General features: G+C 37.1%; 1 protein-coding gene across 2 annotated transcripts in view; it reads left to right on the forward strand.

The window, feature by feature from the left end:
- Positions 1-15,687, forward strand: part of ephb4a (eph receptor B4a) — a 63,237-nt gene that overhangs the window by 45,432 nt on the left and 2,118 nt on the right. Inside the window, exons 8-16 of one of the 2 annotated variants that reach the window (XM_079815477.1) lie at positions 1,573-1,741; positions 1,929-2,028; positions 7,887-7,951; positions 8,045-8,158; positions 9,377-9,624; positions 10,907-11,122; positions 11,251-11,400; positions 12,446-12,639; positions 13,995-14,153. In XM_079815477.1, coding sequence (XP_079671603.1) covers positions 1,573-1,741; positions 1,929-2,028; positions 7,887-7,951; positions 8,045-8,158; positions 9,377-9,624; positions 10,907-11,122; positions 11,251-11,400; positions 12,446-12,639; positions 13,995-14,153 — 1,415 coding nt within the window. The remainder of the gene's footprint in view (positions 1-1,572; positions 1,742-1,928; positions 2,029-7,886; positions 7,952-8,044; positions 8,159-9,376; positions 9,625-10,906; positions 11,123-11,250; positions 11,401-12,445; positions 12,640-13,994; positions 14,154-15,687) is intronic. The other variant, XM_079815478.1, reaches the window with a different exon arrangement.

Raw genomic sequence — 15,687 nt, forward strand, 5'->3', positions numbered from 1 at the left:
TCATTTGAAATGTGTAATTACAAATATATTTAAATACATGACATAGGCTACAAGTTTCAATAGAAACTAGATTAGTAGTTAAGTTTGATGATGAACTTTGAAGTTGACTTGAGGAAGCCAGAAAGTTTTAAAAGCTTGAAGTTTGAAGTAGTTTGAAGTTTAAAGTTTATATGTTTTGAAGGCAATAACGTCTATCAGTTGTACGCATGAATTAGCATGTTGCTAAAATGTTTTAACATGTTGTAGGCATGAATTAGCGTGTTGCTTGCATGATTATCATATCGCTAGCATGTTTTAACATGAATTATGTTGTTAACATGATTTAGCAAATTGCTAGCACGTTTAAACGTGTTGCTAGCATGAATTAACATGTTGCTAGCATTTTTTAACATGTTGCAATCATGATTTAACATGTTGCTAGAATGTTTTAACATAAATTGTTATTATCATGATTTAGCAAATTGCTAGCATGTTTAAACTTATTGCTAGCATTGCTAACATGTTTTAACATGTTGTAATCATGAATTAGCATTTTGCTTGCATGTTTTAACGAATTAGCATGTTATTAACATGTTGCTAGCATGTTTTAGCACATTGTTAGCTTGAATTAGCATGTTGATAACATGTTTTAACATGTGAGCATGAATTAGCATGTTTCTAGCATGATTTCACGAATTATCATGTTGTTAACATGTTTTAGCAAGTTCGTAACATTATTTATCATTTTGCTAGCATGAATTAGCATATTGCTAACATGTTTTAACATGTTGTAATCATGATTTAACATGTTGCTATAATGTTTTAGCATCTTGCTAGAACGAATTAGGATGTTGCTAGCATGATTTAGCCTTTTCCTAGCATGTTTTAGCACACATTGCGAGCATTAATTAGCATTTTGCTAACATGTTTTAATATGTCCGCATGAATTTGCGTGTTGCTTGCATGATTAGCATGTTAAGCCAACTTAATGACTAAAGAATATTTTAGTTAAATGCTTCTCAGTATATTCATACATTCAAGACAATAGGATGATTATGAAATTACATATCCAGATGCACTACCTAAGTGGGTCAAAAAGCACTAATTTAATGCAATACAATTTGAACTACAATTTTCATTTATTTGAAGTTAACGTGCATTTATGTGTCTGAAAACATTATATTCAGTTTCCACTTGAGCATATTCTTTAGAAGAATATTATTTCTGTAATACACTAAAGCTTACCTGTTTTGCTTGCACTGCATTGGTTACAGTAAATAAGCCCGTGCGGCGTTTACTCGGGAAAATGTGAATTCTCTCATAATTCAGTATTTTTTTTATACCTCCATTTCCTCTGCTCTCCTCAGACAGTCTATTTATATGACCTCTCCCTATTTCTCTTTCTCCGTCCTCCCCACTTGCTCCATTTTTCTCACCGCTTGTGTTTTATTGATCGCTCTCCGTGGCGCAGCTGTTCACTGTTTACACTGCAAACCTGCCAGACTAATTAACAATTAATATATTCAAACAGCTCAGAAATGGTACGTGAAGAATCAACTAAATGGAAGATATTGGTGTGTGTTCTTTTGAAAGGAGCGTGGCTTTGAGGAGAACTCCTGTCATTATATGGAGAGCAATGTCAACGAGGTCGTGCTGAGCGACCTGCGCCGGGCGACCCAGTACGAGGTTCAGGTCCGCGCCCGCACTTTGGCCGGCTATGGCAGCTTCGGTCAAGCTACCGTCTTTCGAACCCTGCCAGACGGTAAGAAAAGGCTAGCTCAATATTAGTGGCCAACTTTTTGTGCCCTAGAGTGTTGTTTGAGAAGGCACTTTATAGATTTTTTTCTCTCCTTGTGCAGATTTTTTTTTTTGAGATTGTATCACACCTTTTGCCGTTTTTAAACCCTCTTTCTCTCACTTTGGCCGTCTGCCTCTCTCTGTTTCCCCAGAAGATGATTCCTCGTCTCCGCTGCTTGTTACTGGGATCCTCATAGCCATGGGCATGCTGCTCCTCATCATCGTCATCGCTGCTGCAATCTACTGCATAAGGTAAAACAAGAGACCAACAAGCAAAAGAGAGTGTGAGGTTGTTATAATTGGGCCTGCGTGCCCGCAGAAAGCTCCTGAGACTTCCACACAATTCAAACAGCCGTCATTCACACATTCCCTGTCCCTTGCATTCTTGCTAATTAAATAAATTGGCTATTTTTAATAATGCTTCCAATCAGCAAGCAATGAAACTGTAGGAATCTCAGCACTGTGTAACACATTTGACTATGTTATGATAGGGCAACTGTAAGTAAATGTTAAGTAAGTAAGCTCTTTGTAGGTTAATTGGTTGTTGGTTCAAACAACATTTATTTTATGTCATCTGGTTCAATCTATAGTATGAGTTTAGGACTACTTGTTTTATTGAGTAAGGAATAAGGAGGGAAACCTGTCCGGAAACATTCATTATGCTTGCACTGAAACTATTAAAATAATTTTCAATAATTGAAATAAAGTTAAAATAAAATATAAATATTAGATTAAAAAACGACTTAAATGATTAATTAAATTAGAACTAAAATGAAATAATTTTAAGCAGAAGTACTACAATTCTTAAAACCAAAACTGAAATAAAAATAAAGAAAAGCTAAATCAAAATTTGAACATAAACTGAAAATATAGAAAATAAACGCTAATTCAAAATATGAACAAAAAAGTGAATCAATGATACTAAAATAACACTGACTAAAGTTAACATTTTCAGTGACTAAAATAAAGCTGAAATAAAATAAGTAATTAAATATAATAAATAGAAATTTTGCAACTAACTGAAATAAAATAATTTTAAGCAGTACTACAATTACTAAAACTACATCTGAAATACAAATAAATGAAAGCTAAATCGAAATTTGAACATAAAATGAATACTGAAAATATAAATAATAAACACTAATTCAAAATATATTCAAAAAAAATAAAATCAATGAACTCAATTAAACTAAAATAATTAAATTAAAATGTTCAGTAGCTAAAATAAAATAAATAATTTAATATAATAATTTAATTAAATACTTAAACTTAAAAAAACATAGAAATTTTGCCTTGGCAACTAACTGAAATAAAATCATTTTAAGTAGAAGTACTACAATTACTAAAACTACATCTGAAATAAACATACATTCAAATGATCAATAAATACTATAATTGTACATAAATAATACTAAAATAACGCTTTACAATAAGGTTCCATTCGTTAAGGTTAGTTAATGCATTAACTAATATTAACTAACAATTAGCAATACAGTCGTTACAGTACTTAATTATTAATCTTTGTTAACATTAATTATTAAAAATACAGCTGTTCATTGTTAGTTCATGTTAGTTCACCTTCATTCACTGATGTTAGGAGATGCAAGATTTGATTTTAATCATCTATTAGTAAATATTGAGATTGACTAAATGTAGATTTAATAAATGCTTTAGGAATATTTTTCATGCTAGCAAATGAAACTTATTGTAAAGCGTTACCAAAATAACACACCTTTACATCACTTATGCAGAACTGCATAGATTATTCCACACAACCATTGCAGAAAAAGTGGTAACAAGTCATTTTCTCTGTACCTAATTATATGGATTTTCTGGAAGTGACAATAAAAAAAGTGATTTAATGTGCCTATAGCTTTACATACTTTACAGCCTGTTTGAGCCAAAAGACCTGGTGTACCTTTCCAAAGTGATCGGACTCTCTTAACAGTAATTTCAGATGCATGAATTTGTGGGAACTATGAGAGAGAGAGAGCGCGAGAGAGAGAGAGAGAGAGAGAGAGAGAGCGCGAGAGAGAGAGAGAAAGGGGAAGTGGAGACAGGATACAGTTGTCCCACCCCAGTCTCCACAGGCCAAATCAGCAGAACAATAGTCGTGACCCTGGGGTAGCACACACACACTTCTTTAAGCGCAAGTGTATTTACACAATGAACATACACTCCAGTGTACATGCAAACGCAGATATTGCTGATAAATAGGCTGTATATATGCCCACGTATGTACAGCTAAGATTACAGGAGCGTGCGTGTTTGGAGATTTACACATATTGTTCGCACACAGTACATACACACATTTTCACACCCGGTTAAATGGAGAGTCCCTACAATCAATCTCACACACACACACACACACACACACACACACACACACACACACACACACACACACACACACACACACACACACACACACACACACACACACACTGGGAGCCTCCGGTCCAGACCTGCCATCAGCCACTGGGAGGGACAAACGTGGCTATTTTAGTCCTGGGAAATCGGGGAGAAAGATGGACGACGTGGAAAAATTTCCAAGCGATGAAGTTCTCAGTTATGTTTTTTATCTAGGTATTAACTTTTGTTTCAGATGTTTCTCCTAATATAGGTATAAAATGAAGATATAGCTCAGATCTTTTGGTCATGAAAGACTCTAAACTTAAGAATACAGACCTGAGGGTAAAAAAAACAAACTGAATTATTTGAATCTTGTGCAGTTGTACTTTACTTTGAATGATAACTTTTAAGCAAAGTCTCCATTCATTCCTCTGTTAACCTTAAGTCGCAAACCAATGAGTGTCTCTGAATGCAGTTTTGAGCCGTTAGCGCGCGTCCACAAGTGCAAAACACAAAGAAGGAATGAGAAGGACATATGCTGAGAAAGAGTGAAGAAAATAACAAGAATAACAAGGAGAACGGCTATGTAATTTAAAACTGCATTCGAGTATAATACACTATGAAACTGAATAAGGAGCCAGGGGTAAGAGACAAAGACAGAGGAAGCGGAAGAATGGGGCGGAGAGCGGGATTTAATGTGCATTCAGTTCATTCTTTTCTCAGAGTAATATGACAACAGAAAACGAATAACAAAAACATGAAATGCAAAAGCACAAAGCCTCACACCAAACCCAAACCTAGCATGACGCAACAAGTATTTTAATATCTCAGCTGACTCATCGATACAAACTGACATTAGCACATTGCTACGCTAACAACACACGAGCATAAATACATGGCACGCACAATTATTGGATGCTGCATTTTAGTATTGAATGAAATATTATGTTTATTCAACATTTCTCTCAACTCAACTAATTAGCATTTTTCACTGTGCATTCAGGGATTTGGTTTTCCAATCTTAGAATTTGTCCAATAGAAGGTACGTTTGGAACAGCCTTCATGCTGGAAGTGTGCTTGCGATCCCTTAATCTACACCAATCAGGCATAACATTATGACAGGTGAAGTGAATAACGCTGATTATTGCACCTGTTAGTGGGTGGGATATATTAGGCAGCAAGTGACGGTCTAGCTGGGACATTCCCAAAATATAGTTGTAAAATGCTTACTTGAAGTATCCTCTGAGATTTTAAGTTAATATTTCTATAATTTAACGACACGTTCTCTGACGATGGTTGCTGACATGCAAGTAAAATGTTTTTATTTAAAAAAAAAAATTAAATAAAATGATTATTAGTAGTAGTTTTAACTCTAAAAATTAACCTGAAATAATATATTACTGTAAAGTAAAAAAAATATATATGTGATGATTATAAACCCTACTTTTATTTTACACTACAAGTACTAATATTTGTGTCTTAAATTCTTCACTTGCAAAAATTCTAACCCTTGAAATGATTAGATTTGCTTGATTAAATTGCAGACTGATTTATAGCACAATTACTGATTTATTTTGATTTATTTACATATCCCTTCGCCAGATAGTGTGCTAAACAGCTTTTTTAGCACACTATCTGGCCACAGAGCAAGAGAACTCAAAAGAACTATTCACTCACCTAAAGGATTATTAGGAACACATACTAATACTGTGTTTGACCCCCTTTCGCCTTCAGAACTGCCTTAATTCTACGTGGCATTGATTCAACAAGGTGCTGAAAGCATTCTTTAGAAATGTTGGCCCATATTGATAGGAGAGCATCTTGCAGTTGATGGAGATTTGTGGGATGCACATCCAGGGCACGAAGCTCCCGTTACACCACATCCCAAAGATGCTCTATTGGGTTGAGATCTGGTGACTGTGGGGGCCATTTTAGTACAGTGAACTCATTGTCATGTTCAAGAAACCAATTTGAAATGATTCGAGCTTTGTGACATGGTGCATTATCCTGCTGGAAGTAGCCATCAGAGGATGCGGACATGGTGGTCATAAAGGGATGGACATGGTCAGAAACAATGCTCAGGTAGGCCGTGGCATTTAAACGATGCCCAATTGGCACTAAGGGGCCTAAAGTGTGCCAAGAAAACATCCCCCACACCATTACACCACCACCACCAGCCTGCACAGTGGTAACAAGGCATGATGGATCCATGTTCTCATTCTGTTTACGCCAAATTCTGACTCTACCATCTGAATGTCTCAACAGAAATCGAGACTCATCAGACCAGGCAACATTTTTCCAGTCTTCAACTGTCCAATTTTGGTGAGCTTGTGCAAATTGTAGCCTCTTTTTCCTATTTGTAGTGGAGATGAGTGGTACCCGGTGGGGTCTTCTGCTGTTGTAGCCCATCTACCTCAAGGTTGTGCGTGTTGTGGCTTCACAAATGCTTTGCTGCATACCTCGGTTGTAACGAGTGGTTATTTCAGTCAAAGTTGCTCTTCTATCAGCTTGAATCAGTCGGCCCATTCTCCTCTGACCTCTAGCATCAACAAGGCATTTTCACCCACAGGACTGCCGCATACTGGATGTTTTTCCCTTTTCACACCATTCTTTGTAAACCCTAGAAATGGTTGTGCGTGGAAATCCCAGTAACTGAGCAGATTGTGAAATACTCAGACCGGCCCGTCTGGCACCAACAACCATGCCACGCTCAAAATTGCTTAAATCACCTTTCTTTCCCATTCTGACATTCAGTTTGGAGTTCAGGAGATTGTCTTGACCAGGACCACACCCCTAAATGCATTGAAGCAACTGCCATGTGATTGGTTGATTAGATAATTGCATTAATGAGAAATTGAACAAGTGTTCCTAATAATCCTTTAGGTGAGTGTATATACGTTTTAAAAGAAGCCATTTTCGGCTTCAGTTTCGGTTTTCGGCCAAGTGCATCCTACATTTTCGGTTTCGGCCCAGAATTTTCATTTCGGTGCATCACTAGTAAGTACATTTAGTTACTTAATATTACTTAGTACTCAAATGTGTAATTACACTTTAACAATGACACCTTAAAATAAAGTGTAACCATCTAGTTTAATGTTACATTTCATTTGATTAATTATTGGCTGTTCATCAACTCATGAACCCATTTGGGAAACCGTGAGCTAGACAATAAAGTACCAATAATGTACTTTTGGCGGCCATTGAATGAATACAGCACCCCTAAAATGTCAGTGAGACCCAAAAGCAGTTTATTGGGCTTGCCTGTTCCTGTATGTGTAAAGGCATGAAGCAAAATGCCATCTTAGACAGTGACCGTCCAACATCATTTCCAAGATACATGATGCACTTATTTGCTGAAGAGACAAGCATATTTTTCGGTGGTCAAGCAGCCAAAAAGACCTTTCTAAGTGGCCAAGATCAGCTAAACTAGCACCAAACCAGCAGTTAACATGCAGCGTTAGGTGACTTGGGATGTGGAGAAAGACGGATTGAACTGAAAAGCTAAACACTTTAAGTCAAACTTTAACTCGCTCAGCTGTGAAATGACTAATAGCTTGAAGCGTCATGCTGCCATGGGATTTTCCACAATCCTTGAAAATGTCATTACAGTTTTGCTGGGTATTAATGTCTAAAAACCTAAAACAAGTTTTGTTGTTTGTGCATATTACACTGTTCACCAGTGCTTACCATTGAAAGAAGACCTACATAATTGTGAATGTTATGTTTACTCTAACAAGATGTCCCTTTTGTGTTCACAGGAAGCAAAATCATTTCAAAGATCCAGAAATGAGTGACAAAAATGGCCAATATCTCATGGGTCATGGTGAGCACTGCAACATCTTCTCATAATGATGCATTCTGGTTAAGTTGTGGCTTTTTTGATTAATGGAAGAACTGACATTATTTTCTTTCCAAGGAGTGAAAGTTTACATTGATCCATTCACTTACGAGGACCCTAATGAGGCCGTGAGAGAGTTTGCTAAAGAGATTGATGTCTCATTCGTCAAAATCGAAGAGGTTATCGGGGCAGGTAAGTCTTCCTCCCTCACAACATTCATTTCTTTTGGACACATCATTTATTTTCAGACGGTGCGGTCACGGATTCGGTTTCAGTCATTTGCAAGATATAACAAAGGCGTATAGATATTTTTTCTGTCCGCACAGAAAGCTTTGATATTTAAAGTCCCCCTGTGATGATGATGTTTAAATGTCTATGTGTTGTTTTTAATATGCTTTAAGACAAACCATGTGCAATTGAATGTACCATTGCTGAGTATTTTCTTCGTAAAGGAACACGCCGACTTTTTGGGACTTTAGCTTGTTCACCGTATCCCCCAGAGTTAGATAAGTCCATACATACCATTCTCATCTCCATGCGTGCCATAACTCTGTCTGACGCACCCACCACTAGCCTAGCTTAGCACAAAGACTGGAGGTAAATGGCTCCAGCTAGCCTACTGCTCAATAAGTGACAAAATAACGCCAACATTTTCCTATATACATGTTGTGATGTGTATAGAATGGTATGTATGGACTTATCTAACTCTGGAGGATACGGTAAATAAGCTAAAGTCCCAAAAAGTCGGCGTGTTCCTTTAAAACTGAGGGTGTTTCTGACATCACAAACTACCTTGTAATCAATCACGTCAGTGCGTGGGCGGGGCTTTAGCATATCATTAGCTTCTCAAGAGAAGCCAGTTTATCCCGTTTTTCTGTTGATATGAAAAACTGTGTTTATTTAGCAATATAGCGGGTGAATTATGTATATGATGTAAATCACAATGTTATGATGAACTATATGCCTTTCTCCACTTTCCAGTACTAAGTTGTTCAAAGCGTTTGTAAGGATTTGAGCATTATTAGCTGTTTGAAAACATAGTCAAGCCAAAAGGCTTATCATTTGAATTACCGTTATGTGTCCGTCGTTGTAGATAGCGATACATAAAACGCGAAATACCATTCTGATACATGGACTTGTAGACGAGCCTGTATGAGTGAGTGGAGGCGGGGCTCATTTGCATATTCATAGATCCACGTATACTAAATGAAGCAAGGGTGTAGAGTTACATTTTTCACAGGAAAAAACGTTTAAATATGTCATTTTTGTGATCAATGATGTGTTTTAAGGGATAAAATGATCAACTCCAGGGGGACTTTAACATGCACCTAAGAGATTTCATGAAAAATGTTTTTTCTTATTACAGCTGAAAAATTATAAAAAATTGGATGCTTTGTTTTGCCATTTCAGGCGAATTTGGTGAAGTCTGTCGGGGACGGCTGAGAATTCCTGGGAAGAAGGAGAACTATGTTGCCATTAAGACCCTTAAGGGTGGATACACAGACAAGCAAAGGCGGGACTTCCTGTCTGAGGCCTCGATCATGGGCCAGTTCCAGCACCCCAACATTATACACCTGGAAGGCATAATAACAGCCAGCTGCCCCGTCATGATCCTCACAGAGTTCATGGAGAACGGAGCTCTGGACTCCTTCCTGAGAGTAAGTATGCGAAGGATCTAGCGATACATGTTTGTTGACGTAACCATCTCAATGGCCCGGTTTACATGCGTTTTGGTTGATCGGATCACAATTAGACGAGGGAGACACATTCCCGTTTACACCTTGTGTTTTAATCTGTCTCTTGTGTCCACTTTTGACCCCTTCTGTCCTGATTTCTTCGAGGGGAGGGTCTATGGGCGGGTAAATGTATGGTTTTTTCAAATCTTTCGATCTAATGGACGAAATAAGCTTGCACAATTTACATAACGCACCGGAGATGACGGAAAAACACACGGAGAGCATCAGCTTTAGTTTCTGCTACGACAGCCTCAAGACCCGCCGAACGCTGTGAGTGTGTGTTACAAATGAGGAATGGTGAGAGAACATTGTGCTTGGTGTGTTTCTCATCTTCAAACCTTCAAACTTGGATCTCCAGACATATTTTAAATCTCGTCTGGCTAGCGTGCTTCCCATAATGTTTGGTGAGTAGGCGGAGAGTAGACAGTCTTTTGCGGCTGTTCGAACACATTCGACCACATGAGCGTTCACACTACGAAAGCAATCCAGTCTGATGTGTTTTCAACAAGCAGCAACCTCCCGCAGTTTCTCTTGAAGCCAATACGGAAGTGACTTAAACTGCAATTCATCGACTGGCCACTAGGGCTCCAGAAGGGAGCAGAATCTCATTGAGCCCCATGTTAAAATGCCCATTTTTTTCAGCAGAAGAACACATTTTTACAGCCTGGTACAAATTGTGGTTTTAGTCTAAACGGCAAATTTTACCCTTCATGACAACTGTGAGGGGGGTGAATTTTTTTTATAACTCATTTGTTTACATTATATAAAGCCTCAAAGTTCTACATAATTAACCCACTTTGAGTGACAGATGGATAGCCGTTTCTCTGCTGTCTGTTAGTCATCGCGTCACCTCAGCTCCGCCCACGTCCCGCCTCTTTGCCCATTATCTTGGAGGGACGCGCGATGACGCTCTGCCAAAATGGCAACGGCCAGCTCGACCCTACTTTACGCTTCAAAACTGCTCTTCAGAATCCTATGGGTGACGACACGGACACTACGTTCCTTTTTTTTTTACAGTCTATGGTTTTCAACTACCTATGGAAGTGGTCGAAAGTGGACAAGCTCAAAACGTTTTAGACCCCGTTCACACCCGTCATCCACTTGTGATCCGATCGACCAAAATGCTTCTTAATACCAGGTGTGAACAGGGCCAATGACTCTCATACACCAGGACTCTCTGACATAGATCTTTCTTTCTCTGCAGCTCAATGATGGCCAGTTTACTCCAATTCAGTTAGTCGGTATGCTGCGCGGCATCGCATCGGGCATGAAATATCTCTCCGAAATGAGTTACGTACATCGGGATCTTGCTGCACGGAACATTCTTGTCAACAGTAACCTGGTTTGCAAGGTGTCCGACTTCGGTCTGTCGAGATTCCTGCAAGAGAATTCGTCTGATCCTACATACACCAGCTCACTGGTAAGAGCAAATGCTTAGGCAACGTTACGCACTTTTTCACACGGGCTCAGTATTTTTAGGGGAGGAAATGCAACCAAGCATTACTAGCAACATGTGCATCATGAACAAAACTGATCTGCTTGTGTCAGGGTGGGAAAATTCCAATCCGTTGGACGGCACCCGAGGCGATCGCATTCCGTAAATTCACCTCCGCATCAGATGTATGGAGTTACGGAATTGTCATGTGGGAAGTGATGTCGTTTGGAGAGCGACCATACTGGGACATGAGCAACCAGGATGTAAGTGTTTTGTATTTTAATGAGATTACATTTACATTGGATTGAAGCAGATGCAGTGATATAGAAAAGTATCCAATTATTTTTGTGATGCCAATAGTCATAATGTTTGCAGATATTGCTTTTAGTTACACTACTGTTCAAAAGTTTTTTTTTAAAGAAATGAATACTTTTGTTTAACAAGGATGCTTTAAAATGATCAAAAGTGACAGTAAAGACATTAATAATGTTAATGTTAACTATACATATTTCAAATAAATGCTGTTCTTTTGCTCTTTTGTTCAATAAAAACAAATAATCACAGAAGCAACCGCTTTCAACATTAATAATAATTTATTGAGCATCAAATCATCATATTAGAATGATTTCTGAAGGATCATGTGACACTGAAGACTGGAGGAATGATGCTGAAAATTCAGCTTTGATCACATGAATAAATTACAATATATTAACAAAGAAAACAGTTATTTTAAATTGTAATAATATTTCACTGTTTTGTATATTGTTTTTAGTGTGTTTTTGATTGAATAAATGCAGCATCGGTGAGCATATTTTTTTTAGACCCCAAACTTTGGAATGGTAGTGAACATTACAAAAGATGTTTCCAATATCAGCCTAATCTGACTGAAATTTAAAATAACATCTTAAAAGTGCTAATATTGACATGTATACATTTAAACATATATTTTCACGGGCACACTTTAGATTAGGGTCCAATTCTCACTATTAACTATGACTTTTCCCTCAATAAACTCATAATTACTGCTTATTAATAGTTAGTAAGGCAGTTGTTAAGTTTAGGTATTGGGTAGGATTAAGGGATGTTGAATATGGTCATGCAGAATAAGGCATTCATATGTGCTTTATAAGTGCTAATAAACAGACAATGTCCTAGTAATATGCATTAAAATAAGCAACTAGTGAGAATTATTCCCTAAACTAAAGTGTTACTTTTTTCACTAATACATCCTTCGTCCCTACAGCTTTTTCAATTAACTTCCTGACTTTCATCCTCCCCTCATTAACACAATCTGTCTCACCCAATCAGGTGATCAATGCCATCGAGCAGGATTACCGGCTGCCGCCTCCCCCCGACTGTCCCACATACCTGCACCAGCTGATGTTGGATTGCTGGCAGAAGGAGCGGACGGCACGGCCACGCTTTTCCAACATTGTCTCAGCTCTCGACAAGCTAATTCGCAACCCTGCCTCGCTTAAAATCACCGCCCAAGAGGGGGCAGGGTAAGTTTCACGTCCATTACACTTCCATATCGTCGCATATGCAAGCAGATGCTTATGTGAAATTACATTAAACACCATATAAATCAAAACTACAGTCAAAACACAATTTATTCAGACACCATTTTCTCACATTCTCACAGTTTATTCGCTATGGTTTAAAAAATGATAATAAAATATGACAAGAACTCAGAGTTAAACTGAACAAATTCAAATTGATAATGTCAGATAGAAAGGGATGTAATGGATTACAATCAACCAATCAGCTGTTAAATATAAGTACACAATCAGATAATACCAATTTAGCTCAACCAATGACCAAGCAAGGCTTCATTTAGTTCAGTCTGTGGTGTCAAAGATCATATTAGCAATTAAAGAAAAAACACTGAAGCAAAACATGATCAGGTCAAAGTGTCGGAATCATTTTGCTCCCAAATTTTACTGGTTGTCACTGTATGAAGAATTTTTGGGTATAATATGTCACAGTTTGCTTTAGTTTGCACTCCTCACTTACATGAATGAACAATAGTGTCCTGCACACACTAGTAAACAATTATATCTGGTGTCTGAATCATTTTTGGTTTGACTGTGCCTAATATTACTGAAAGAAATGTCAACGCTATAGGACTATGAAGCTTTGGGGAGTGTTTATGTGTTCATCTCTGTTTTGATCATCGTTCTGGATGCAATTTCTCTCAGCTTTTTGCTCAAAATGTTGCTTTTTGATGAAACTTACCCTCATGGTGTTAATGTGTTGATAAAAAAGAATGCATTACACTAGGCAGAAGGTCTGTTTTTTCTTTTGAGATAATCATACAACAAAATATCCTGTGGGCCATGAACATTTTGTGAAATCCTGGCGTTGGCTGGCAACTATTAAAAAAAAACGCTGGCGGGAAAGAGTTAATGTGGTGCAGTAACAGGATTACTGAAAAATAGTTTTCAGACATTACGTGGTCACAGGAGAAGTAATGTGATTACAGTAATGCATTTACCCCAACAATGCCTGTCAATCAAGAACATGGCAGTTTCTGTTTTAGCTTCAGTCACATCTCATTCCGTCCATCATTTCATTAGCTTGGCTCTCATCCACACAGTGTGGCATCTTGTATGTTAGTCTTGCCCCTCCCCTCTCGGCATGTTGGCCTGTCAGCCTGTCAATCAAGACCCAGTATGAGCGCATATATCTGTCCGTCACATTTTGGTGTCTCCCCTCCCCCTCCCCTCAAGGGAAAGCTGTTAGATTCTTCCTCTCTTTGGCAGCCTTTCTTGATTTGTGTTGCTGCAGGCTGACTCGAGACGTCATCTTAATATGGGAAATGACATGCATTTGAACACTTTCCTCTCTTCCTCCTCAGACCCTCTCACCCTCTGTTGGACCAGCGGTCCCCGCTGACGCCCTCATCCTGTGGGACAGTGGGTGACTGGCTCAGGGCCATTAAGATGGAGCGTTACGAGGAGAGTTTTCTACAGGCCGGTTACACGTCCATGCAGCTACTCGCCCACATCAACACAGAGTGAGTACAGATAACATCACCTTCATTCAACAACATGCTAGACAGCAAATTCTGACATACAACCGAATTACAAGGAAGAATAAAATCGTGTCTTCCTTGGTGAAGAGTAAATCATTGAATTCACAATCAAATTTGTGTTACTAAACAGAAACAAAGAAATGACATAAAAAGGACTAATTATATATTATTATATTTACAATAAGGTTTCATTAGTTTACTTTAGGTAACTAAGAATGAACAAAGTATTTATTAATCCTAGTTAATTTTAAATTAAACATTTACTAATACATTATTTTAATCAAAAGTTGTCTTTGTTAACATTAGTTAATGCAGCGTGAACTAACATAAACAATGAATGACTGTATTTTTACAGACAAAGATGAATAAATACTGTAACAAATGTATCGCTCATTGTTAGTTCATGTTAGTTAATACATTAACTAATGTTAACAAATGAAACCTTATTGTAAAGTGTTACCATATATTATATGACATATTGTATTATATTATATTATACCGATCAAAAGCTTGAAGTTGGTACAAAGTCTCTTATGCTTACCAAGGCTGCATTTGATAAAAAATACAGCAAAAGCAGTAATATTGTACAATGTAATTACAATTTAAAACACATGATCCTTCAGAAATCATTCTAATATGCTGCTTTGCTGCTCAAGAAATATTTATTATTATTATCAATGTTGAAAACAGATGTGCTGTTTTTTTTGGTCAGGATTCTTTGCTGGATAGAAAGTTCTAAAGAACAGATTTTTTTATTTATATATATATATATATATATATATATATATATATATATATATATATATATATATATATATATATATATATATATATATATATATATATATATATATATATATATATATATATATATATATATATATATATATATATATATATGTGTTGTAACAATGTAGTTATAACAATTTGTCACTTTTGATCAATGTAATGCATCCTTGCTGAATAAAGTTTTAAATTAATTTCTTTAAAAAAAAAAAACTTTTGAACTGCAGTGTATATTTATAATTTTTACTTATGCAAACAACATAATATAAGCCTGGTTTCACAGACAGGGCTTAGATTAGGCCAGGATTAGTTACTTAAGATATTACTGATAACAATGGCACTGACATATTTTAAGATATCTCAGTGCAAGTTGCTTTCAGTTAAAACAGCTCAAACATGCGTTTTAGTCTTAAGCTTTGTCTGTGAAACCAGTGGCCTGTTGCACAAAGCTGGTTTCAGTTGTTCGAGATTAGTTTGAGCAAACTCTGGTTTTACGGGCTCAAGAAGGTGGATATAATTCTGTGGCTGGGCCTCAGTTGTGGAACAATTTGCCTCCAGAAATTAGGTTAGCCCCTGCCCTGACCATTTTTAAGTCTCTTCTCAAAACGCACCTGTTTTCCATAGCCTATAATACATATTTTTTTGTGTTTTATGTTTAAATGTCTCTATCTTGCTTTCTTTGGTTTCTTCTTTATATTCATTTAGTTTGTTTAAACTGGGGTCTGACTCC

This window comes from Gobio gobio (genome assembly GCF_949357685.1).
Source record: "Gobio gobio genome assembly, chromosome: 4".
NCBI lineage: Eukaryota > Metazoa > Chordata > Actinopteri > Cypriniformes > Gobionidae > Gobio > Gobio gobio.